Source organism: Armigeres subalbatus, chromosome 1 (genome assembly GCF_024139115.2).
Source record: "Armigeres subalbatus isolate Guangzhou_Male chromosome 1, GZ_Asu_2, whole genome shotgun sequence".
NCBI lineage: Eukaryota > Metazoa > Arthropoda > Insecta > Diptera > Culicidae > Armigeres > Armigeres subalbatus.
Window position 1 is genome coordinate 8,100,322 of NC_085139.1, and position 27,045 is coordinate 8,127,366.

Genomic DNA, 27,045 nt, shown 5'->3' on the forward strand with positions numbered 1-27,045 from the left:
GGCTATGGTTACTTCTCTTCGTGATGAATCACATTTTATTTAGTTCAAGAAATACAATCATTTGCTAACTGGAACTTCCACATTTGACGCCAGGCCTGGTTTAAGTGCTTTGATTTTGAGCATAAGTCATGACCGCAGGGGTCCAGATCGGAGTAGGGTATGCCGGAGGTGTTTGATCTGCGCTCCTGGCGTAGACAACAAACACCTATCCGGTGTGCTGGCTTGTCCGGCTTCCAAACGGGTTCGGTCATCCAGGTAACTCAATTGAATTTCATCCATGGTGGTTCGACCGTTGAAGCAATTCGATCGATAACGAATACGGCTAGAATAGCCGTGGTTAGAATAGAAGAGGTATTTGGTAGGTATTTGGCATTAATTACAATGCTTTTATTGACGCAAGCTGGGCAGCTATTGCTGACGCACTACACCACTTGCAAGAATAAGATCTCGTTATATCAGCGGTTCTCAACCTGGGGTACATGTACCCCTGGAGGTACCTTCGCTGGCCCTAGGGGTCACCTCGGACAAAAATGCGTAATGGCGGATGTATAGAAATTTCAATAAAAACTTTTTGATAAAGTAAATCAAAGAATTTCAATCCATTTTATCCCAAGCATAGTGTGAAGGGCTGTGGGACAAAAGTTCAAAAGAAAAAACGGCGAATGAACAAATTTTAAAAATCTTCAATGTATTCTACCTGATCTAGACAACATGTTGAACAATCTGTTGAGAATATATTTCTGATTTAAAATCAAGAATCTAAAAGCAAAAGCCTTCATATAAAAGACATGAAGGCCTTTTTTGGAAAGCTTTGCGAGTTTCATTGCAAGATGCTTGGAAGCCTCCTTTCAAGAGGCTCGGAAGCCTCCTTTCAAGAGGCTCGGAAGCCGGCTTTCAAGAGGCTCGGAAGCCGGCTTTCAAGAGGCTCGGAAGCCGGCTTTCAAGAGGCTCGGAAGCCGGCTTTCAAGAGGCTCGGAAGCCGGCTTTCAAGAGGCTCGGAAGCCTCCTTTCAAGAGGCTCGGAAGCCTCCTTTCAAGAGGCTCGGAAGCCTCCTTTCAAGAGGCCTCAGAGCCTCCTTTCAAGAGGCTCAGAAGCCTCCTTCAAGAGGCTCAGGCCTCCTTTCAAGAGGCTCAGAAGCCTCCTTTCAAGAGGCTCAGAAGCCTCCTTTCAAGAGGCCTCAAGCCTCCTTTCAAGAGGCTCAGAAGCCTCCTTTCAAGAGGCTCAGAGCCTCCTTTCAAGAGGCTCAAAGCCTCCTTTCAAGAGGCCTCAAGCCTCCTTTCAAGAGGCTCGGAGAGCCTCCTTTCAAGAGGCTCAGAAGCCTCCTTTCAAGAGGCCTCAAGCCTCCTTTCAAGAGGCCTCAAGCCTCCTTTCAAGAGGCTCGAAGCCTCCTTTCAAGAGGCTCAGAAGCCTCCTTCAAGAGGCCTGGAAGCCTCCTTTCAATAGGCTCGGAAGCCTCCTTTCAAGAGGCTCGGAAGCCTCCTTTTAAGAGGCTCGGAAGCCTTCTTTCAAGAAGCTCGGAAACCTTCTTTGAAGAAGCTCGGAAACCTTCTTTCAAGAAGCTCGGAAGCCTCCTTTCATGAGGCTCGGAAGCCTCCTTTAAATATGCTCGGAAGCCTTCTTTCTAGTGGCTCGGAAACCTTTTCTCAAAAGACTTAGAAGTCTTATTTCAAGGAGCTAGAAAGCCTTCTTTCTTGGAAACCTTCTTTCAAGAGTATCGGAATAATTCTTTCAAGAGGCTTGAAACCCTTCTTTCAAGGGGAAAAAAGCGTTTCCGACATGCTCGGGTGTTACGGATATGGTTCAGAGTGAAAAGGCTTGTACGTCTGTTCTTTACTAATAGCTTTATTCAACTGATGAATATTAGAGAGGGAGTCAAGGTGGTTACATGTGAGGGATGATACACTGTAATAAAAGATTATACAATACAACATCCTCTCTTTTCTCAAATTATTTTTCCATTACAAAGTCATTATATTTGCTTGGCAATTTTCTGTCACGTTTTGGTCTGTTCGTCACATCTGTGGTCTGTTTTGCTGCACGGTTAAATCCATCGTGTGGTGTGTTACTGATGCGACTGTCACTTGTCATCAAAGTCATCGAATCAGCTGTTGTGGTGGCGGGAGTAGTCACTGCTGTCACTGACGGTGTTGTTCTGTTGTTCAAACGATGCAGGCACACCACACCTTGTGCTACACGAAAAAATTCTGCTTACTGGGCTGCTTCCGATTTTATTCGGAATATTCCTCCAGTGGAGCAAAACATACCATATGTCCTGCCCGGTTTCCTCTGCTTTTTGTAGCAATCGTTTCGCGATTTTTACCGCTGCTTCAGCTTTACCATTACCTTGCTGGTGATGAGGAGAAGACGTCGAGTGCTTGAAGTCCCATTTTATAGACAAATCCTTCATCTCTTCGTTAACAAAATTTGTCCCGTTGTCTGTGTTGACGATCTGAGGGGTTCCATGGCGGGAGAAATTCCTTTTGCAGCTTTCAACGAGGCTTTTGGCTGTCATGTCTTTCAGTAGATCAAGTTCAATGTAATCTGAATAATGATCTACGGTTACTAGAAATTGATGCTTCTTGCCGTGATAGGTTGCAAAGAATACATCCATCGATACAGTTTGCCACGGATATATTGGAATTGCGTGATTCTTCATCGGAGGTTTCTGCTGACTCGGAGAAAATTTGGCGCAAATAATGCATTCCTTAACAACATCCGTAATTTGCGCGCTCATTCCTGGCCCAAAACATGTTTTCTCGGGCGAGTTTCAGAGTCGATTCAATACCGTTGTGACTTACGTGGACTTTCTCAATCATGGAAAGCCGGAAGAAAGTGATCAAAATGTCATGAAGATATATCGCATCGAAGCAGAGAAAATTATCGAACAGTTCAGCGAAGTGGATATGATAAAATGGATGGAGAAGTGAGCTTAGAGATCGACAGCAGTGTTCCTCCAGTGATACAGCAACCCCGACGAATCCCGATCGCACTGCGACCAAAGTTGAAGGCAGAGTTAGATGAGTTGCTAAAGGACGGCATCATTACGAGAGAGTATCGGCATACTGAATGGGTGAGTAATATTCTTATTGTCAAGCGTGGATCTTCGGAATCTGAATCCATCCGCATATGCCTCGACCCTATACCATTGAACAAAGCTTTGAAAAGACCCAACCTTTAATTTGTTACTTTGGATGAAATTTTACCGGAGCTAGGTCAAGCGAAAGTCTTTTCAACCGTAGATGCACGAAAAGGTTTTTGGCACGTAGTGCTAGATGAGCCAAGTAGCAAGCTTACATCGTTTTGGACACCCTTTGGTCGTTACCGCTGGTTGTGACTTCCTTTCGGTATCTCATCAGCCCCTGAAATATTCCAGTCAAAGCTGCAGGAGATTATCCAGGGTCTCGAAGGTATCGAATGTTTAGCGGACGACGTTCTGATTTTTGGCAGAGGTTCAACAATAGAAGAAGCACTTCGTGATCATAATTCTAATTTGAGGCATCTGCTGGTCAGACTGAAGCAAAACCACGTGAAACTCAATAAATCAAAACTTAAACTCTGTGAAACGTCCGTGAAATTTTACGGGCATGTTCTCACTGCCGAAGGATTGCAACCCGATTATACAAAGGTTTCGTCTATTGAACACTATCCGGTCCCAGTCAACAGGAAAGAATTACATCGATTCATTGGGATGGTCACGTACCTCAGCAGATTCATTCCTAACCTTAGTGCCAGCTTTTCCAACCTACGGCGACTAATTTCGGAGAAGGAGACGTGGCAATGGACACACCAAGAAGATATGGAATTTTCTAGAGTGAAATCGCTCGTATCCAACATCGCAACATTACGGTACTACGACGTAAATGAACCACTGATTATCGAGTGTGACGCGAGCTGCTTCGGGCTAGGAGTGGCTATATTTCAAAAAGATGGAATCGTTGGCTATGCGTCCAGAACACTGACCGAAACGGAAAAAAACTACGCTCAAATAGAGAAAGAGTTGCTCTCTATTCTGTTTGCATGCGTTCGTTTTGATCAACTGATCGTTGGGAACCCCTGTACAACTGTAAGAACCGATCACAAGCCTCTAATCAACATATTCAACAAGCCATTGCTCACAGCCCCGAAAAGGTTGCAACATATGCTGTTGAATTTGCAACGCTATCAGCTCACCCTGGAATATGTAACCGGAAAGGAGAATGTTGTGGCGGATGCTATTTCGCGTGCACCTTATGATGACTCAACCGAACACAACGAATATCGAAAACAGAATATCTACAAAATCTTCAGACAACTAGAGGATTGTAATATGAGCAGCTTTCTGAGTATTTCCGACAGTTGCTTGGATAGCATCATTAAGGCTACGGAGCAGGATGCAGCTTTGCAAGTTGTAATAGATTATATCCGAAACGGTTGGCCTAACACCATCGAGCGAGTTCCTGCAGCCGCCAAAATTTTCTACAAGTATCGAAGCGAATTATCTACCCAAGACGGATTAGCTTTCAGAGGTGATCGTATTTTAATCCCACTTCTGACACCATGTTACGGATATGGTTCAGAGTGAAAAGGCTTGTACGTCTGTTCTTTACTAATAGCTTTATTCAACTGATGAAAATTAGAGAGGGAGTCAAGGTGGTTACATGTGAGGGATGATACACTGTAATAAAAGATTATACAATACAACATCGGAAGTCATCTTTTAAGGCTCAAAAAGTCCTCAACGTCTTGTAGAAAGCTTGATGTGTAAACGTAATTTGAATTGGAAAGTTTCACGGAATAATGAACATTTCATACAACTTTTTGGAGAGCCATATATCCCGTTAGTTTTCAGGTCCGTTTTGCATATATCTTGAGGGTTACGCTAATTTTTATTTACAGCGAAAAAATAATAGGGGGTACCTCAATAAATGCAAAAGTTCGAAGGGGTACCTCTAAAGAACAATATTGAGAACCGCTGTTTTATATGATACCGGTGCTGGTCAGCAGTCGATTGAGGAGTCAGCAGCTATTCCGGGTGATGTGATGCTTTACTGTTGTATATCCATAGTCAAGCGAGTCCACATTGCTCATTATCGAGAACTTCACATCACACACTATGCCCCCCGCATCGGGCTGGGCAGATTTGTATAGAGTGTGAATCAATCACACTCTGCTATGCTATGGAATGAAAAGTCGACAAGCAACGAGGGGATGCCCACCAGCAACCCCCCTTACGAGTTCAGGAATGGACTCATTTTGTAGAATATTTCTTTTATATTTGAAGCATGAAACTGTATCGCTGAATGTGTAAGTATTCAATTCATTATTTTCAACACATTTTTTATAATAAAAAAATGAATATCAAACACAGAGTATTTGAAAAAAATCTTCTAGATATAAGAGAAGAAGTAGAAGTATTCATATAATAAAACCCTGTGAAACTATCTAATATTTACAAACTTATTGAGCAAATTGAAAAAATCAACTCTGCATAGGAAAAAGAGTGTCTAATATCTTAGGATTAGGTTTAAAAGCTTGATTGAACACAGTCTGTAGTATGAGAACGAACGATAATGTTCTTAGTCCAACTTAGAGTTTGTTAGGTTTGGTGGTATGTGCTATGTTCAGGGTTTGCAGAAATCGCTCTCAATAAGAAAATTATTTTGAGCTTTTTAGTGGAATGTTTTCACCTGTCATAAGACGAGTTTATACAATCCCATTGAATTCCACCACTTAAGTGGTGGAATTCAATGGGATTGTATAAACTCGTCTTATGACAGGCGCTCTCAATAGATAACGAACAACGATAAAAGAGAGGCAAACACTGTTCCGAATTCTAACAAGCCATGATAACAAATTTATCAAACCAGTATTCAAGTGCGAAACAACAGAATCGGATATGCAGTGATGATTCTCGTTTTGTTCTCGTTCATTTTGTGTTGGAGACCGCACAGCTGTGTAGAACAAGTTGAAATGCGTCATCAGAGCCAGTGCTCCCCGCGTTTGGAGCTTTTTAAAAGAAACTTATCATGACGTGTAGCCTCAGTTCTTTATCATGACAGCTTGCGAAAAAAGTCTCTCACGGTATGCTACATATCGTATATGTATACAGAGATGATAAGTGAGAGACTTTTTCATTATCTTTTGGATTCAATCCCATGTCATGTTTGATGTGATCGTGTTGGCTTTCCAAATTCCCTCAAAAAAAAAACTGGCGACCAAATCGTGACATACACAATCTTATCGTACTTTATTTGTACAAACTAAGGAAAATGAATTCACTTGCAATGTTAAGTTTGAAAATCAAATTGGTACTAACAATATTTAAAAAGAGTACATATTATCTTTTTCTCCGAAAAAGAAGAGTACATAATTTTTCTGCCTCAAAAAGAGTACATGTATGTACTCTTAAAAGAGTACGTCTGGTAACACTAACTGAAACAGAACCTTCAGATGCTCCGCCGTTCTGTTCGAGTCGCAAGACATGAACAGGACTCGTTTATCAGGGGGGTGGTGGGAAAAGATAAGGCCGATAAAGGTGCCTAAACCGATGCTGTTTATCTGCACTGCGAAAAAAAGAAAACGCGTGGACTGTACTTGATGTATTTATTTCGACTGACTTTTGAAAAAGAAAAAATAATAATAATAATAAAAGCTGGAATGTTATTCTGGACAGCGTTGCCAAATGCACCGATTCGACGAAACATCCTCCCCCGCCATTGGATTTCCGGGAAATCAATACTACGTATCCGCCTTCTCCCTGTCGTCCAACGGAAGCAGTGCAATCTTGGCTATTGATCTTTTATAATAATAGGGGAATAGCTGTGAGAGGACGGCCAATTAACAAGTGACCGGGTGTGTCGACGCCACCGTTCTCCTAAGGCCTTTGATTCCGTTCCTCTGGGGATGACAAGGCCTATCGAAGCTCCTGGGCCAACGTTTGTCGCCGAATGATCTCGAGTAGTTACTTGGTTTCCAAAGGAGAACACTTTCGCTACCGGCGACCTTTTGAATTGCTTTCAGCTACTTTTCTCCAGTCAAGGAGAGAAGTTTTCACTTAAGCAATGAACTAATTACCTTCTATTAACACTGAACTATTTACCTGCACTTAGTCAGGAGTTGTTCGGATTCATTCACGAGAACCCTGGAGTGAGTTTTGAACTTGATTTATTTGAGGCAATATGTACAATATGGGTCTTAATACTACATGGTGTAACATCGATATGTATATTAAATAATGGTTTTATTTCAGCTGGTATTTTTCCGAATCCCTTTCAATACCAGCTTTTTAGTCTATTTCTACTGTAATCTAAAAATAATACTATGGCCTCATAAGGGCTAAATTTTATTATCATTTTCCTATTTGCTTATGGCATTTCCAGATCAGGAGAAGATTGCAACACATTTGTAGAGCTTAACGTATCCTTGCTAAAGGATAAAGAGAGATGGATAATTTATGCACGCGTGTGTATTGCGTGGGCGTGTTTTTCTTATCTCATGCGCTGTCTCAAACTAACATCTGCTTAGCATAGAAAATGTTATGCAAAGGAGAGGGTTCGTTTTTTTTCTACTTTTCATTTCATTTTCTTAAGAATTGTATCTGCATCTAGTCCGGACCAGAACTTGCCAGTTCGTTCTGATTTTCATTCGAAATTAATTACCTCGCGTCTACATCCCGGAGCCCGTAAACACCTAGTTTACTCAAACCCTTTCGTCAGTACGCGAGTATAATTGTGGATATAACGGTGCTAAAGGTTCCACTACTTGCGAAAGTTTTTCATCCTGATTCGGAGATTGTATATTATTTTCATGTTGCGTTGATCTTTGCATATTATTTCTATGCGAAAGAAAATTAGTTATTGAGTCCCAAAACGACGCTAGTAATTGCCAACCCAAACCATATATGTCGTACAAAATGCGTCCATGTATTATTGTGTCGATCGCGAATTTTATAATCCGACCAATCATATAGATACCTATGAATGTTGACGTTATGTTTCCCAAACGCGCCGACCACGACATAAATTTATCCCAGTATTTGTCTATGACGTCTTCGACTAATTTATTGGATACAAGTGCGTCGAAACGGAAGCCTTGAAATTCTGGTTGTTGTCCAATCAAGATTTTATGCAAGACATTGGACGCAACGCGTCTGTCTCCTTGCTCGTATATCATATTCCTCATTTTTATGACACTATCTGCGTCGTATACCCCACTTTGCATTAGATTAGGTAAATGTGTATATGTCCAGGAAGTTAGTATATCTGTCGAAAGTTTTAATGGTGAAGTGGTTTCCCTGATACGACTATCTGTTGTATACCATCTTCCACCTATTTGGAATTTTGCTGGTAACAGAGGTGTACAGTCAATTTGCGTACCTCTTGTCTGTAATATATGAGTTACTGGGGCAATATACACGGATTGATTATTATAGTTAACAGGTATCTCCTGATAACAATTATCATCGGATCTTGGTGTTACATATACAGGTTTACATTCTAGGATGTAACACCTCTCCTGCTACTACCGCTGTATATCCTGATCTCTTAATTATGCTGGTCACAAATTCCGTTGGATTGAGACGCGCCAACGTGAGTTTCGTCTCCATTAATGTCTTATCGACTTTGCACATTTCTGTCATAACTGTATTATAGAGCTCTGACATACTTTGGCCGATATAATTTTCTACAAGGGTAATTTTAGAGTTAAAATATGTGAACAAGTCAAAGTTTCTTCCTGTTATGGATTTTCTTCTAAATGGAGAATTGAAACCTATGACTTCGACAATAAGAATTCGAGGATGGTCGGTCGTAAATCCTACATGGCCACAAATTTTTGTCGGTTCTCTTGCTCGAATTGAAAACAGATGTGTATTAGAAACTGTGCTATAAACCACATTAGTTTTTCTACCGTTCTCTTTGCTGTTTTCATTTTTTGTCTTGTTTACTATACCCTCAAAAATTACTTCATATTCGGTATCTTCGCATTTATTATTCGGGACTACACACTTAAAATAAATCGCCGAATTCGGTAAAATTTTACCGAAATCTCAACAGCAGAACTGTTCGGTAAATAATTTTACTGATTTTCGGTGATTTTGACAGTTGAGCAATGGAAAAAATTACAAAAAAATTGTAAAAAAAAATTACCGAACAGTTCTGCTGTTGAGAATTCGGTAAAATTTACCGAATACTGTAAAATGAGTTAAGTGTGTATATTCCAAGTTATATACCCATCTTCTGAGTCTAGACATCTCCCTTGAGAATGAACACAAGTCAATCCATTTTTTAAATGAATTATATCATTTTCATAGTCTACAGTTGCAATGTAATCTCGAAGTGTTATTTCATATTCGTAGAACACAAGGGCGTCAACCCATGTATATACTGGTGTTCTGTATGTCCCTCCTTTGCAGTTACTTCCCCAGACTGATCCTACAATCAAAGTTTCGCCACGGGTGGTTCCATTGCGTTTTAGTTCTCGCAATTGATGATCGTGTGTCAACTTTACTATTCCTAGTTGGTGCGACAGACGACACTCTTCAGATGTAAAGTCTTTACGATATATTCGTAACTTCTTTCATATTCTGAAGTATGAGAGTGCATCCCACAATGTTGTATACGTCGCTTTATTATTACTTTACATTGAAAGGCTGGTATTTCATTTTGACACTTCGTTGTAGAACCTGTATTTGGATCTCACTAGTAGAGAGATTATTAGTTGGGGAATGCATGATGCAACATCCAACAATGAATAACTTGTAAGATTTACTTCAGGGTTTCCGCAATCATATGCAATCAGTCCGGATCCTTCAAATGATAATGCACTTCCAAATATTGCGCATGCTATATACAATATCGCCATCCAGTTAAACCAGTTTACTGGTCTTATCCGTGGTCCTTTCTTTATGGGCTTCGGTCTAGCCAGGGATGCGGCAATTTGCTTTACTTTATCTATGTCAATGCGTTGTCGTTTACCGTATTCGTATATTTGAACATTCCTTCTGTCTTCTTCTCGTACCATTCCCACAAAATTATTTGGTTTTGGTTCAGTGGTATTTTTACCTTGTAGGTTCATCCTTCGTTTTATGGCACCGCTTTGTTTGTTAATGTTAGGCTCATGCTCTTTGCTTTTTTTCTGCTGCTTTATTTGTTTATTTTGGCTTTGGTTTTGGGAATTACCATTCTGTTGACTCAAGGCTTGTTTTATTCTACATGTTTGGTCATTAGTGCTTGCTTCCAAATCTTCATACTCCATTGGTTTTACATCCAAAACAGCGAACTTAACAACCGGACGAGTATATTCTCCGGTAGCTGTTTTTACAACAGCTGATCTTACCTGACCATCTTTTGATAAGTGTGTTTTGGTTATAATACCCTTTTTCCATTTAGCTTTCTGATCGTCATCAGCAATCATAACGATATCTCCTTCTTTGATGTTCTTAACTTTATCATACCATTTCGATCTTTTGGCTTGAGATGGAAGATATTCATGCAACCACCGATCCCAATAATTTTTTGCCATGGATTGAACCCTTTTCCACTGATGTCTATTGGCTTCTGTTTTGGAGACATCATTCAATGATGGTTCTGCTCCTCCGGAACAACCGATCAAAAAGTGATTAGGAGTGAGTGGTTCGTCGTCCGTAGCATCTAGCGATATAGAGGTAAGTGGTCTACTGTTAATTATATTTTCGATCTCTGTTAGCAATGACCTTAGAGTATGTTCGGGTACAGTTTGGTTGGGTAATAAGCTCTTAACTTCTTGAACTAGCCTTTCCCATGCGCCTCCAAAGTGTGGTGCTGCAGGAGGATTGAAGTGCCATTCGATTCCACGTGACGCTAACCGATGTTCAATTTTCTGTAGCTCATTGTTCGCTCCTACGAAATTCGTACCGTTATCGCTATATAGGTGTTTAATTCTACCTCGCCTATTTTGTACAGAGTTCAGGCATAACAAGAACGCATCAGCACTCAAATCATGGGCTAACTCCAAATAGATTGCTCTCGTCGTCATGCAGGTGAACAGAGCCCCCAACGTTTTTCGGTACGCCTACCGATCGAAACGTTGTATGGTCCAAAATAATCTACACCAGTATGTGTAAATGGTTTTACATATGGCTGTAGCCTACATTCGGGTAGAGGAGCCATTTTCGGAATGTTTGCCTTGGCACTCTCATTTTACAATATTGACATGCTTTCCTAATTCGTTTCATTCCGGCATCTATATTTATTACATGATATTTCTGTTGAACCGCTGCTATCGCTGCCTTCAACTTTTGTGTTTATATTGTTCATGTTGATTTTTTAAAATGAGATTAGTCAAGTGGTGCCGTGCTGGAAGTATATATGGATAACGTGCAGCATAAGGAACACATTTTGCATCCTTGTATCTGGTTTCTGATTTGAGCGTACCATTTGAGTCCAAAAAGGGTGTAAGTGTTCGTATTCTACTGGTTTTGTCTACCTGACGTTTAACGAGCAGTTCTGTCATTTCATCCGGAAATTCTTCCCATTGCGCCTTTTGGATCAATAGATTTTCAGCATTTTCCATGTCAATTGCGGTTACTCTCATGTCGAACGATTTATTGTTTACTTTTGCCTTAAGTTTCCTCACATAATTTACAACTAGGCTAACGGCTCTTTTTAGGCGTGTCCAATCTGAACACCATTCGATGTTCATCCATTCCAGATTAGGTTTATTAATTTTCTTTATGGAGAACACAGGACGAAGCTCTTCGTGGTTACGATCTGAGACATCCTTTTCCTTTTCCATTTGTGGCCACTCCTTTTCAGGTAGTCTTAAAAACGCAGGGCCTTGTATCCATATGGATTTAGTGTTGATGACTTTGGTTCCTTCATCAGCTGGATTTAATGCTGTATTTATATAGCGCCATTGAGACTGTAAGGTGCTATCAAGTATTTCACTTACTCGATATTGAACGAACTGTTTGTACTTCCTTAGCTCTGACGTAATCCAACTCAACACTGTTTTCGAGTCAGACCAGTATGTCACCTGATCTATTTTTAGTCTTAATTCTTGTTGAATCGTGTTTGACAATCTAGTCCCTAATACAGCGGCTTGCAGTTCCAAGCGAGGTATTGATATAATTTTGGTTGGAGCAACTTTTGATTTTGCGGCTACGATCGTGACATCAATACTCTTTTCACTTAGCGTCCTCATGTATATAACAGCAGCAAATGCATTTAACGAAGCATCACAGAATACGTGAATCTCCCTTTTTGTCACCGCTTTCAAATAGGAATAGCATCTCGGCACTTCGAGGTAATTGAGATAATAAAGTTTTCCTATCCATTTTCCCATCTCTCAGCTATGGCTTTGGGGATCTTCGTGTCCCAGTCTATTCCCAACCGCCAAATATCCTGCATAATGATTTTTGACTCGATCGTGAGGTGAGCGATCAATCCTAAGGGATCATAAATACTCATTATGAAAGAAAGAGCTTGTCTTTTTGTAGGTGGTATTGTTATTTCATCCAAACTATTTGTTTTAAATATGAATTGATCGTTCAGAGTATTCCAATGCATTCCTAGAACCTTATGGTAAGATTCGTCTTCGTCATCAAGACTAACTTCCGATAGCAAAGAGATTCTGTCATTCGGTATTTGTTTCAGTAACGATTTGGAGTTTGAGATAAAGTTTCTCATCCTAAAGTTACCTGCATCATGTATTTGTATGACGTCCGTTGTCACCTTGATTGCTTTATCCAGATCATGAAAACTATCTAGGTAATCATCTACATAATGATTCTTGATAATTGCTTCTACTGCATCTGGGCTATCATTTCTGTATTTCTCTGCATGTGAGTTTTTCACAAACTGTGCGCAGGCTGGTGAGCATGTAGCTCCAAATGACATGACCTGCATTTCATATATATCTACTCGAATATTGGGTTGTTTCCTGTAGACGATTCTTTGCGCGAACCTGTCTTCCTCTTTAATGGCTACCCGGTGAAACATTTCCTGGATGTCTCCGGTTACTGCTATTGGGCCTTCCCGAAATCTAATTTTGATTCCTAATGATGATTCAGTCATATCTGGTCCCGAAAGCAATTGTGAATTCAATGATATTCCGTTTATTTTAGCAGCTGCATCGAACACCATTCTTGGTTTTGCTTATTCTTGTTTATCGTTATGAAGTGTGGCAAGTAGAACGTTTTGAGGTTCTCAACCATATATTCCCCAGGGCTTAGTTTCTTTAAGGCTTCTTTTTGCTACGTACTCATCGATTTTATCATGATACCATTTTTTCAAGTCATTCTGCTTTTCTAGCTTCTTTTCCTGCATCAAAAACCGACTTAATGCGGTTTGAAAGCTGTTAGGGAGTTCCACTTTATCATTTTTCCAAAGCAAACCTATTTCATATCCTTTCTCCTTTGGTTTCCAAGTGTCTTTCATGATTGCTAAAGCACGTTCATCAACCTTTGATATTAATTCGTTCTGAGGTATTTTAACTCCGAATGCTTCTGTGGAGAAGTAATCTGACATAATTTGTCTTATAGATTTCTCCTCGCTAACATCTTCCATTACAACCAGCAACCGTTCTGGTCGTCCGAATGGATTAGGTGGAGCTCGACTATTGCCAAACAATACCCAACCTAGTCGAGTTTTTGAAGCTATTGGTTCATTAAAACCTCTCGACCTCTCTTCTAAGCTTTTGAATAAATATGCATGCGGCAGTCCTAACAATATCGTAGGACTTGCCTCTTCGTAAGACTCCAACTCAATCCCGTCAAGATAAGGATATTGCCTTTTCAATGATTGGTAATCAATTGTTTGGGAAGGTAACGAAAGTTCTTTCATTGTACACAAATCTTTCAACTTAAATGACTTTCCTTCCGTGCTGCATATTTTCACCTCAATTGATTTGCTATTCTCCTCTTGAATGTCTCCATTCGTCCAAGCTAGGGTCAAGGATTTGTTAGTTCCAGATGCATTAAGTTGTTCCGACATATTTTTATCAATCAAACTTACAGATGACCCAGAGTCAAGAAACATGTGTGTTCTTACTCGTCGATTGCCATTAATTAATGTAATGGGTAAGATTTGATAATAAACTTTGTTACAACCTTGCGAATGGTAATTAACGTTACCAGTTATTACCTTCACTTCTGACTTTTTACTTTCCCCAGAATTGGAATGTAATAAGCGATTGTGATGGTTATTACAACCTTCAATATTACAAGGTCTTTTTTCCCGACAAGTTTTCAGCGAATGATTTGGTTTGCAACACGAGAAACAAAGCTGTTTATCGGCAACAAATTGTCTTCGTTTCTCAACAGTCATTTTCTAAATTCAAAACAAGTCGATAATTTATGGTCTTTACCACACTTCAGACACTTTCTTCGTCTTTCGTTAAGGAAGTTTACTCTGTTTGGTTTATCATATCTTGTTGTTCTTTCGATTGGTTTACCTTTCTCTGCCAACAACATTGTTGCTAATTTTGTTGTGGCTTCAACCAGTCGTAGAAGTCTCCTATTGTTGGTGCTCTAAATGGATTTGCTAAAGAGGAAAGTTCCTTTTGTTCGTGTAAGTTAGTTAGCCAGTTCTGATGCAAACTAGGTGGTAACTTACAAGCAAGATCTTTGAGCAATCTGGGGTCGTTTAAATATTCCTCATGGTCGAGGCATCTCATATTTATGACCAAGTTTTCAATCCCAGAAATAAAATCTATCATAGTTTGAGGAAAATCAAACTTTGGGTTTTTAAAGCTAGAACATCTTGTAAAAAGACCCGCGTATATTAACTCAATGTTACCAAATTGGTCTTCTAGTCTTTCCATAATTGAATGCACGTTACAAGAATCTATAAGGAGTGCATTCACTGAACGCAATGCTTCTCCTTTAAGACTCTTCTGTAGTCTGTTCAAATTTTCTAAATCTGAGAAATTTCCTCGCTTAGTTGTTTCGAGAAAATCTGTTTGAATCTAGACCACACTCTGTAATTTCCGTCAAAGTAAGGCAAGTCCATTAAAGACTGTCTTACCATGTGTCTTTCCACAGTGACGTTCCCTGTTTTATCTATACTATTAACTTTGTTCACAATAGCATCTAGAGCCTTTATTTGCGAAGTTTGAGGGTCGTCGTTTGATTTAGTACTCAATAATGCGACCTTTTGTGTAAGTGCCTGATAGTCGGCTTTAATTTTACCACATTTGAAACATGTCCATGGCTCTTCTGCTGTTGGACGATGTTTTAGATTAACACAGTGTAGGTGAAACCAGCGATCACAATCATCGCAGGCCACCATACAACTCTTGTCATCTTTGTCCTGGCAAAGACGACAATGCCCATTTTTGTTGATGGTAAATTTAAAATCCATCTTCTCTAAGGATACACAAACTCTAAACCAAATGTAATTTTGTTATTCCTGATCTGGATTGAACGTGTTTGGAAACCCTATCAATTAACTTTCTTTGTGAAAAGGAAAATTTGACTATTATTCACTAGTGCTTCTCTCAAATTTTGAATATTCACAAAATATGCATAAATATATATTTTTGGAATTTTTGTTACGACTTACTTTTGTTGCATCGGCTTACGATCTCCCGGAAATGTTAACCGTGTCTGCAGCAGCGGATATTCCTCCAGATGATAGTCACCAGTTCCAGAATTTTCTCCACTTCGTCGGTGCTCGTTCCTCTGACCTCTGTGGACGCTGGTTATTTTAGCGAACTATGCGCAATCACTTTTCTTCTTCCTTTTTGTTTTTGTGAGTTGATTTTTTTTTCACAAGACTTCTTCTTCGTGAACTATTTTCGCGATTATTCCACGAAACAAAATCCTTCGCAAAGTTCACGCGATTTTCACTATTTGGTTTGAAGCTACACTAGAACAGTCAGATTTCAACTGACTCTGAGATCGCAATTGTTCACGCGGCTTTCACTAACTTCTTGAAGCCACACTAGAACAGTCAGATTTCTACTGACTCGAAGTTCGCAATTGTTCACGCGGCTTTCACTAACTTCTTGAAGCCACACTAGAACAGTCAGATTTCTACTGACTCGAAGTTCGCGATTGTTCACGCGATTTTCACTGACAGCTTAAGCCACACTAGAACAGTCAGATTTCTACTGACTCGAAGATCGCAATTGTTCACGCGATTTTCACTAACAGCTTAAGCCACACTAGAACAGTCAGATTTCTACTGACTCGAAGTTCGCGATTGTTCACGCGATTTTCACTGACAGCTTAAGCCACACTAGAACAGTCAGATTTCTACTGACTCGAAGTTCGCGATTGTTCACGCGATTTTCACTAACAGCTTAAGCCACACTAGAACAGTCAGATTTCTACTGACTCGAAGATCGCAATTGTTCACGCGATTTTCACTAACAGCTTAAGCCACACTAGAACAGTCAGATTTCTACTGACTGGAAGTTCGCGATTGTTCACGCGATTTTCACTAACAGCTTGGTTACACTATAACAGTCAGATTTCAACTGACTGGAAGTTCGCAACTCCTAGACGGACCTCTCCTTTCGTTAATGACCGTCCTCCAAAGGTTCCTCTGCTGGAGCCACCAAAATGTCGACGCCACCGTTCTCCTAAGGCCTTTGATTCCGTTCCTCTGGGGATGACAAGGCCTATCGAAGCTCCTGGGCCAACGTTTGTCGCCGAATGATCTCGAGTAGTTACTTGGTTTCCAAAGGAGAACACTTTCGCTACCGGCGACCTTTTGAATTGCTTTCAGCTACTTTTTTCTCCAGTCAAGGAGAGAAGTTTTCACTTAAGCAATGAACTAATTACCTTCTATTAACACTGAACTATTTACCTGCACTTAGTCGGGAGTTGTTCGGATTCATTCACGAGAACCCTGGAGTGAGTTTTGAACTTGATTTATTTGAGGCAATATGTACAATATGGGTCTTAATACTACATGGTGTAACATCGATATGTATATTAAATAATGAGTTTTATTTCAGCTGGTATTTTTCCGAATCCCTTTCAATACCAGCTTTTTAGTCTATTTCCTACTGTAATCTAAAAATAATACTATGGCCTCATAAGGGCTAAATTTTATTATCATTTTCCTATTTGCTTATGGCATTTCCAGATCAGGAGAAGATTGCAACACATTTGTAGAGCTTAACGTATCCTTGCTAAAGGATAAAGAGAGATGGATAATTTATGCACGCGTGTGTATTGCGTGGGCGTGTTTTTCTTATCTCATGCGCTGTCTCAAACTAACATCTGCTTAGCATAGAAAATGTTATGCAAAGGAGAGGGTTCGTTTTTTCTCTACTTTTCATTTCATTTTCTTAAGAACTGTATCTGCATCTAGTCCGGACCAGAACTTGCCAGTTCGTTCTGATTTTCATTCGAAATTAATTACCTCGCGTCTACAGGGTGTTATAACGTTGTAGTCGTCTGGGTCTGCTGTTTGCGGTACCAGAGGTCGTGAATTTAGTATCCCTTCAATTTGCGTCAAGAGTGTGTTCCATTCTTCTTCGGTTAGCTTCGCATCTCTCGCAGTGCGCTTGATTAGGTATTTAGCCGATTTTACGCCAGCCTCCCATAATCCGCCCACGTGTGGCGAGCGAGGAGGGATAAAGTGCCAATTAATCTCCTTGGGCAGGCAAAACTCTTGAATGGCCTCCAAGGTTAACTCTTGTCTCAGTAGATTGTGGAGTTCGTGAAGCTCCGAATTTGCCTCTGCGAAATTTGTAGCGTTATCGCTGTACATGTCTGTTGGAATGCCGCGTCGGGCAACAAATCGTTGCAAAGCTGCTACGAATGCAGCCGTCGTTAAATTAGAAACAAGCTCAATGTGAATGCATTTGATGACCATGCATACAAATAACGACACATATGCCTTACAGTACACTGGCTTGCGCGGATTTTCTTTGCGCACAAAAATTGGCCCAGCAAAGTCAACGCCCGTTCGCTCAAATGGAAGAGCCTGGGTTACCCTGCAGTGGGGTAAATCTCCCATGAAAAGCTTAGTCTCAGGATGGTAGACATTTTCGTAGTTGTTTGCAAATCACACTTCGTCCATTGAGTATCCAGTATCGCTGCCTTAAAACCGAAAGAGTTCCACTCGGGCCAACGTGTAGATTTTCATCATGGATAGCTTGAATTAGTGTGACGTGATGATCGGCTGGTAGTATTGCCAGACACCACATAACATATGTGTAACTCGGGTTCAAAAAGTTGTACCCAAGTACAGATTCAGAGGTGGTATAGAGAACATCGTAATGTCAAAGGCATTATACCAGTTCACTTTCAAAACACGGAAAAAAATATAGTAAACACTAGAGTCCTATAAGAAGAGTAACGTCATGTGCCACGTTTGACAGGTCTCCTGCTCGTTTGGAACGCGCATTTGTATGGAACTGACAGACGATTCTGTTCCAATTCTGACACTTGACGACACTGTTATTATAGTCACTGTAGTAAACACAATCAAACCTTACACGATGAGATGACTTAACCCATTAATGGGTACTGTATTTAAGTTAATATTATTCCTACCGTGAAAAAGTCACTCTTTTGACGTAGAACTACGTCTGTCTTTTCTATATTGGCTTTTTCTACACGAATCGTATTTTATGGGATTTTTTTCACTAAAATTTTGGGATTTCCGCTGGTCATTCAGACATATTTTGGGATTTACGCGGATTTTACGTTGTTTTAATTTACGCGGCCCATATCCTCCGCGTGAAAACCGATTTCAGTGTGTTACTAGAGTGATTCAAATTTTGACTTTTTTGCACCCCGATGCTTAAACGATTGCATTTGCTATTTAATTAAACCTCCTAAATTTTTAGCAAATTTTTATGTAATTTGATTGTGCACGCGTCATTTGAAGTTTGTATGAAAATTACTATGGAAATCGCTATTGATGTAAAAGATCGATCCGTGAGGAGGCCCATGAACTATTTGAATATAATAAACGCGTCGACTGCATTAAACAGTTCCTAAGCTGAAATACAGTTGTTGTTGCGAAGCGATTTGACTTTTGTAAGCAAAGTTATATAGAAAACAAAAATGCTCATTATTGATGTTGATGTTATTCTTTTACGTGTTAAATTAAATTTCCCACGATTCAATGTTTCCTTAATAACTTTTCTTGTAAGCATCAAATTGATTCGCAACAAAGACGAGCTGCTTCCTTGCTAAATTTACTATGTAGTCGATGTATGCTATGTAGTCGATGTTTCTGAAGCTTAATGGGAAGCGTTGTGGAACGGTTTACCCAAAAGTTACTGTTTTCATATCGATTTTCATACAAACTTCATATTGCGCGTGCTCACTCAAATTACAACCAAATTAGCTAAAAATTTAGGATGATTGTTAAAATAGCAAATGTAATCATTTAAGCACAGGGGAGCGAAAAAGTCAAAATTTGAATCAGTCTAGTGTTACATACAATATTGATGTATGATAATATTTGCTATTGAACAATTGCTAATAGTTTAGCAGACGGTTTCGGTAAATTCGTCGATCTCGTAAGTACATCGCAAGCTTCTTCTTTTATATCACTATACCGTGCAAACTCAAACTTCGAACGCTTAAGCACTTTCTGAAATACAATAATCCTGTTAACTCACATTTTAAATCACCATTGCAACCACTAAGTACAGTATTCATCTTTGAACTACGTATTTAATATGTGCAAGATTTTGCGAAGAATGTTTGCAATTTATGAAAATGTCCGGCTTCTGTTTGATTCAAACCTCGGACACCGGCGGGGCTGGATTCATATTTCGGACACAAAGATTCAAACTTTGGACACCTGATTACACAGTATCGGGAAGAATGATTAAGAAAAATTTGCACTGCACAGCTCAGACTGTCTTTTAAACATTTCGTCGCATTGATTTAACATGTCTTATTAAAATGTAACTATACTAAACAAGCGAAAACTATTAGTCTTTCCGATCCAGCTTGACGAAACATTTCGATGAAATATTTCAGAAAATTTCCCATACGAATTGAAGCGTCCGAAGTTTGAGTGTGTCCGAATTTTGATTATTCACGGTATTCCAACTGGAAATTAGTAATCTATTAGCATTTCTGTGGTCACTTGTCATAAGACGAGTTTATACAGTCCCATTGAATTCCACCACTTAATTGTATCTTGACAGATACGTATTTCGACCTCAACAGTAAGGCCGTCTTCAGTGTCTTGTACTTGACTCAGCCCAGCTGCCACGATGGACTTTCCTGTAATGAGTCACCGGGGCTCAGTCTGACTTAGTGGCAGGTGCTTAGTCAGACTGTGGCGGGTGCTTTCAAATCAAACATTATAGTTATTTCAATTGATTACACAGGATTTTGTTTTTACACAAATTTTTTTTGTTCGTATTTTTGATCGTGTGACTCCAATTTGTCACCAATATCTTTGCAACATATTTCAAAAAAATCCTAATAATTCAAAGAAAAATCACATTGTAATTAATATGCGTTAAACATTTAGGATGCTTAGCTTAGCTTAGCTTAGCTTAGCTTAGACTGACTGTACATATCAATGGTTGCTACTCCGTGATTGATCAGAACTGGTGCAAATTGCACTACGATCCAAGTAAATAGTGGTTGGGATTTACCAACTATTCTCGAAGTGCACGTTTCAGCAGCTCGCAAATATTGATCAATAACGGTGCCGGCCAAGTCCTTACAGTCAGTTGGGAAAGGGAGGAATGTGAGTGTGTGGTAATTGTTGCTACTAGAGACCGAGAATACCTCTGCATCTCCACATTTACCACGGGAAGGAAGTAGTGTTAGGTGGGTGGGGTAATCAGTAACATAGATCGGGATTCACCATGGAAAGTGATGTGACCTATGAAACTTCTACACAGCAGTATTAGCATTTCCTTAATTTTTTCAATTGTTCATTCTTCGCGAGAATAAACAATCAATCGCTCAAAGTGAGCGATTGTTCATTTGAATTTCGGATTGGGCGCCCGCGTTATCATTTCATTAACGTAAGAAAAGTAAAAAAGAAACGGGATTGAAAATAATTGATAGTAATCGGAAAGCTAATGTTATTCAGCAACCCTTATTTTATCTCTATTTGACGTTAAGTAAGAATGTAAATTTACGTTCATTTTACATGTCGTTTATTTTGCATTACAATATGCGTTAAACATTTAGGATGGGTGAAAAATTAAGAAAGTGTAAATCGTGTAAAAACAAAATCCAGTGTATTTGGATACGTGATCGCTTAAGAGTGTTGTTCATCCTCGTTCATTTGAAAAATTTATTTTTAAAATCCTTTTCAAATGTTGGTATTAAAATTGTATACTTCACCAGTGTTCGTAATGCTCACTCAATCTCAAGAGCACAGGTCAAGGTCAAGGTCAGATTGTATTTCTATCAACATGAACTAACTTAATAGGCCCTTGATCTGAATAAATCTCAAAAGCGTTCAACACAACATTTATGTTGCCTAATGGATGCCTAATGTGGTGAAATTAATCATTTTGATACCTTAAAAATACCATATATTTTATCTCATAATTCATTGAATTCAATGAGAAAATAAAACGAAACACGGCTACGTACCGCATACAAAGTGAAATAACAGACTTTTTTTTTCGTGCGACCGAATCGCCGAATAATATGCAATTAATATGATTCAAATTTTGGGTTAATTTATTAGACCGTGCAAGGCTTAACTTTTATACCACTTTTTAGTTCCGTGTCGCTTTTCTCAGATGACAGAACGATGTTCCCCGTACCAGTTATACAACTTTGGCGAGAAGCAAAAGGGGGCCAACTTTTTGCTACGACTTCTCTTCGAAGTTACACTTATGTTATGTGCAGACACCGTTGCTCATATGATACGTTCGCGTGTTTGATTCTTCCGTTAACCCGTAGTATGCCACTACTGTCGACCCATGGATTGGGGCTTCGTAGTCTTCCGATGTATCTTTCATTTGTGCCTTGCTTCTTTCGAACTTCATGAATATCTTGTAGTAGTCGTTGTTGTTGCATCATGTAAACTATAGCTTGCAGCGATGATCGTAATTCAGCAACAGTAGGACGTACTTCTTGTGTCGTATTAGGGAATCGTTTTCGAGCTCGGTTGATAAAGCGAATCACATAGGCGAATATTCGTTGACGTTCTTCAGGGTCACCACCGCAGCAACTTTCTCTTCCGGAAGATCAATCACCTCCTGTATTGTTTCTTCTTCGTAGTTGCATTACTGCAGAAACTGTGGTCCATGCCACCAGAAGGAATTTCCAATCAAGTTTTCCGGATAGAGACCGATAGAAACAAAGTTCGCAGGATTGTGATTTCTAGGCACGCACTTGTACTCGTAGATTGGTGGAGGTGTAAGTCCTTGAACGTATGCCGCTCGATTAGCAACATATGTGTTCAGCTGGTTAGGAGATGTCGTCAATACAATACAATACTTACGATATACATACAATACTTTACCATCGAATTTCATCTTTAGAGCTTCGACGACCCTTGTCACCAGCCTTGACATCAAACGGAAGCCGCATAGTTCGAGCCTTGGTATTGTAGACTTTGGTGCCAAATGAGATTTACTGACTTACTTACTTACTTACGGATCCTGTACACCTCCGGTGGTGCAAAGGGCCGACTTGAAAGATCTCCATCCTGAGCGTTGCCCGGCTATCGCTTTAACCTGTTGCCAGGTTAGATTTCGGTCGACTTCTTTTATTTCTTTATTGAGGCTTCGCCGCCATGAGCCTCTGGGTCTGCCTCTGCTGCGATGTCCCGCTGGGTTCCAGTCTAATGCTTGTTTACAGATTTCGTTTCCGCCCCTACGTAGAGTGTGGCCGACCCAGCCCCACTTCCGAACCCGAATTTCTGTTGCTATCGGCCTCTGGTAACAACGACGATGGAGCTCATTGTTTGAGATCCAGTTGTGAGGCCACCAGGCCCGAATTATATACCGTAGGCATCTGTTAATGAACACCTGCAGCCGTTGAGTGTTCTCCACTGATACACACCATGTTTCGCTAGCGTATAACAGCACAGATTTCACGTTAGAGTTGAAAATTCGTATTTTGGAGCGTTCACTTATCTGCCTGTTTTTCCAGATATTTCTTAAACTCGCAAAGACAGCCCTTGCTTTCTTGATCCGTGCGCCTATGTCGATCTTGGTACCGCCGTCCGACGCCATTTGGCTACCAAGATATTGGAAGCTTTCAACATTCTCCACTGGTTGCCCGGCTACTGTGAAACTGGAAGGAGTCGCCGTGTTTACATCCAACGATTTGGTTTTGTTGACGTTGATGACTAAACCTGCCGAAGAGGAGCGCTCGGCAAGGTCGTTGAGCTTACTCTGCATATCAGAGCGCCGTTGCGCGAGGAGTGCAACGTCATCAGCCAATTCGAAGTCGTTTAGATGCTCCATGGTTATATGCTGCCATAACAGCCCGCGGATTAGTTCAGGGTCAATCGCACCTACCAGAATCTCATCGATTACGATGAGGAACAGTAACGGTGATAGGATACATCCTTGCCTCACAACAGCTACGACCCGGATAGGGTCGGACAGGACCCCATTGTGCAGCACTCTACACGAAAAGGCCTCGTACTGTGCTTCGATGAGGCCGATGATTTTCTCAGGAACTCCCTTGCGTCTCAGGGCGCCCCACATATTCTCGTGATTGAGACGGTCGAAAGCTTTTTCGTAGTCAATGAATACCAAGTAAAGGGACTCTTGGAATTCGTTGACCTGCTCCAGAATGATGCGGAGCGTGACAATATGGTCCACACAGGATCTTCCGGCACGGAAACGGGCTTGCTGCCGCCGGAGAGTCGCATCGATCTTCTCCTGAATCCGGGCTAGGATAATTTTGCTCAGAACTTTGAGAACGGTACACAGCAACATAATGCCTCGCCAGTTATCGCATACAGTCAGGTCACCCTTTTTGGGCACCTTTACTAAGATACCTTGCATCCAGTCGACCGGGAAAGTTGCGGTGTCCCAGATATTATGAAATAAACGATGCAGTAGTTGAGCGGATGTCATGGGGTCAGCTTTGAGCATCTCGGCTGATATGCGGTCGACCCCTGGGGCTTTATTCGATTTCATGCTTTGGATGGCTGTTTGAATCTCTAGCAGTGATGGAGCTTCGGTATTGACGCGTGTTATACGTCGGATCCTAGGCAGACCATGCCGAGGTGGTGATGGCCTGGCTAGCACTTGAAGAAGTTGTTCGAAGTGCTCGAACCAGCGTTTCAGTTGGTCAGTTGGGTCGGTCAATAACTGACCATTCGCGTCTTTCACAGGCATCGTTGCATTCATCTTCGCCCCGCTTAAGCGTCGTGAGATATTGTAGAGGAGGCGAATGTCACCGGTTGCGGCGACACTCTCTCCTTCGTCGGCCAGAGAGTCTGCCCACGCTCGCTTGTCCCGTCGACTAAGCGTTTTACTTCCTTCTCAAGAGCCGCGTATCGTTGGCGGGCTAGAACTTTGGCTCCTCTGGTTTTCGATCGCTCTATCGCGGCTTTGGCTTCTCTTCGCTCCTCTATCTTCCTCCAGGTCTCATCGGTGATCCATTGTTTTCTCTGGGTGCGTAGTTCGCCCAGATTGTTCTCGCTGGTGGCGATGAAGGCATTCTTGATGGCGGTCCATTGGTCTTCCACGCTGCCACCTTCCGGAATATCTGCAGCACGCGTCTCCAGTTCTTCAACGAAGGACCGTTTCACCGTGGCATCTTCCAGTCGGCGTGTGTTGAATCGTCGTCCAACTCTGTCCTCCTGCCGACGAATCCGCGCAATGCGCAGGCGTATTTCGCCGATGAGGAGGTGATGATCAGACGCGATATCGGCACTACGTTTATTCCGTACATCAAGAAGGCTCCGTTCCCATTTTCGGCTGATGCAGATGTGGTCGATTTGATTTTCTGTAAAGCCGTCACGGGAGACCCACGTGACCTTGTGAACTGGTCGATGAGGAAGAGCGATCCCCGATCACCATGTCGTTATTACCACAAAATTCTGCGAACAGCTCTCCGTTTTCGCTCATTTCTCCGAGACCATGGCGTCCCATAATGCGCTCATGGTTCGAGTTGTCGGATCCGATCTTCGCATTGAAGTCGCCCAAACAGATCTTGATATCACCCTTCGGAATTCTATCTACGACGGCATTGAGTTGACTGTAAAAGTTCTCTTTGTCTTGCAGATCGGCAGCATCGGTTGGCGCATAACATTGGATTATAGTAAGGTTTCGGACCCGTGTTCTAAATCTGGCAACGATTATCCTTTCACTTATAGGTTCCCACTTCATAAGCGCAGAGTGTGCCTGAGCGCTTAGTAGGAAGCCAACTCCGCGTTGCCGGGGAGCGTGTTCACCTCGTAAACCAGAGTATAGCAGAACTTGTCCCGACGGCGTTCTGTGTTCTCCAAAGTTTGGCCAACGGACTTCACTCAGTCCCAGGATCTCAAGCTTCATGCGGCGTGCCTCATTGGCAAGTTGTGCCAATTTACCCTGCTGGGCTAGGGTTAAAACGTTCCATGTTCCTATTCGTGTCCGTTGTTTTGCGCTAAGAGTCGTCGCCGTAAAATCAGTCCGTATTCTTTCATTATCGGATTCTCGAACAAATTGATGTTTCGGGAACAGTAGGTTGTTGGCCCAAGGTTCCCTATCCACCGGGATGGGGCTGCCATCTTAGGTATAGCTTCCTCAACCGCTGGATGCCAAAACAGACGCTGTTGGAGCCGCTCCTCCTTGGTGGACAGACGCTCGATCAGTCGGGTCAAATTTGTTTAAAGTCCTACCCAACACCAGGACTAGGCTAGTGCGCTTTGAGCGGCACACGGTCGCTTTGATAGGGCCTGCTTGGGGACACATGCAGCTTTTTATAGAAGTTCAACAGAGCCCACTGTCGAACCCCACCACATCCTAGGCAGACCCCACAGGACGCACCCTCTCACTCTAGCTGATGTCAGAAGGACAACAGTGCCCAGGCTGCACTACCAGCTAAGTACGCAACCCTTAGCTGGCGGTCAATTGTCTTCGGAAGACCCGTGGAAGCGTGAGTATTGGAACTTGTGAGGACCAGAGCTATGTTAGGCGCCCCTTCCCGGATGTCAACTCACCATTTCGCAGCCGCAGAGATTTACTGACGAGCAGATGAACTTCAACAGTGTTGTCCGCAAGAATACTTCGCACGTAGACGCATGTGCCATAGGCTTCCTGCGACGCATCTGAAAACGAGTGTAATTCCAATGCAATTCGGCACGGCGCGATGACTCGACGATCGATTCGTAGATCCATCAATGTTTGTTAACCTTCACGGAACTTGTTCCACTTCACCACGATGTCATTGCTGAGTTCTTCGTCCCATGACACTTTGCTTCTCCACAGCTGACGCAATATGAGTTTAGCAGTGACACAAACCGGTGCCGGTAGACCCAATGGATTAAAGGATTTGGCAATTTCAGACAAAATGTATCGATACCGGCTGCGTTAGCTGAGTGGGGGCTATCCGAAACAACAGTTTGTCACTTGTAGGGTTCCATAGTATGCCAAGGGTTTTAATCATGTCGTTCACGCCATTTAGTTCGTATGACACTCGTTGCTCTCTTCGATCTTCTGGTATGTTATCGAGGAATTCGACAGAATTTGAGCACCATTTGTGCAGTTGAAATCCACCCTTGTCTATTACCTCCTCCAATTCTACGCGAGCCAGCAACAATTCGTCCAGTGTATCGGCACCCGAAAGTGCATCGTCGATGTAAAAATCATTTTTGATTATTTTGGCTGCGCGCGGGTATATAGGATTGTACTTCATCGCGAGCTAATTGGTTCAATGTGCGGGTAGCCAAATACGGTGCTGATGCCGTCCCATAAGTGACGGTCAATAGTTCGAGTGTCTTGCATTGTTCTGTAGGATCTGATCGCCATATTATGCGTTGGAATTTAGTATGCTCGTCGTGCACTCGAACCATACGGTACATCTTAGAGATGTCAGCCGTGAACACGAAGGCGTGTGTTCGGAACCGGAGCACTATATCGATGAGCGGGTCTTGTATGGTAGGGCCCACCATCAAAGTATCATTTAAGGACAGACCGGAACTTGATGGTGCAGAAGCATCGAATACTGTTCTTAGCTTGGTT

General features: G+C 41.5%; 1 protein-coding gene across 1 annotated transcript; it reads right to left on the reverse strand.

The window, feature by feature from the left end:
- Window positions 1–2,101: 2,101 nt before the first annotated feature.
- LOC134205938 (uncharacterized protein K02A2.6-like) lies at window positions 2,102–2,734 on the reverse strand. Its single transcript, XM_062681641.1, has 2 exons — window positions 2,265–2,734; window positions 2,102–2,189 (listed from the first exon to the last, which is right to left on the reverse strand). Exons 1-2 carry the CDS (start codon window positions 2,732–2,734, stop codon window positions 2,102–2,104), a joined length of 558 nt encoding a protein of 185 aa, XP_062537625.1.
- Window positions 2,735–27,045: the final 24,311 nt, after the last annotated feature.

What these genes read in the sequence shown, in the direction of transcription:
- LOC134205938 (XM_062681641.1), bottom strand. Translation starts at nt 2,734, where the DNA reads ATGAGCGCGCAAATTACGGATGTTGTTAAGGAATGCATTATTTGCGCC. An exon ending in GAAACCGGGCAGGACATATG is followed by an intron (nt 2,190 to 2,264) that starts GTATGTTTTGCT and finishes TTTTTCGTGTAG; the next exon opens with CACAAGGTGTGGTGTGCCTG.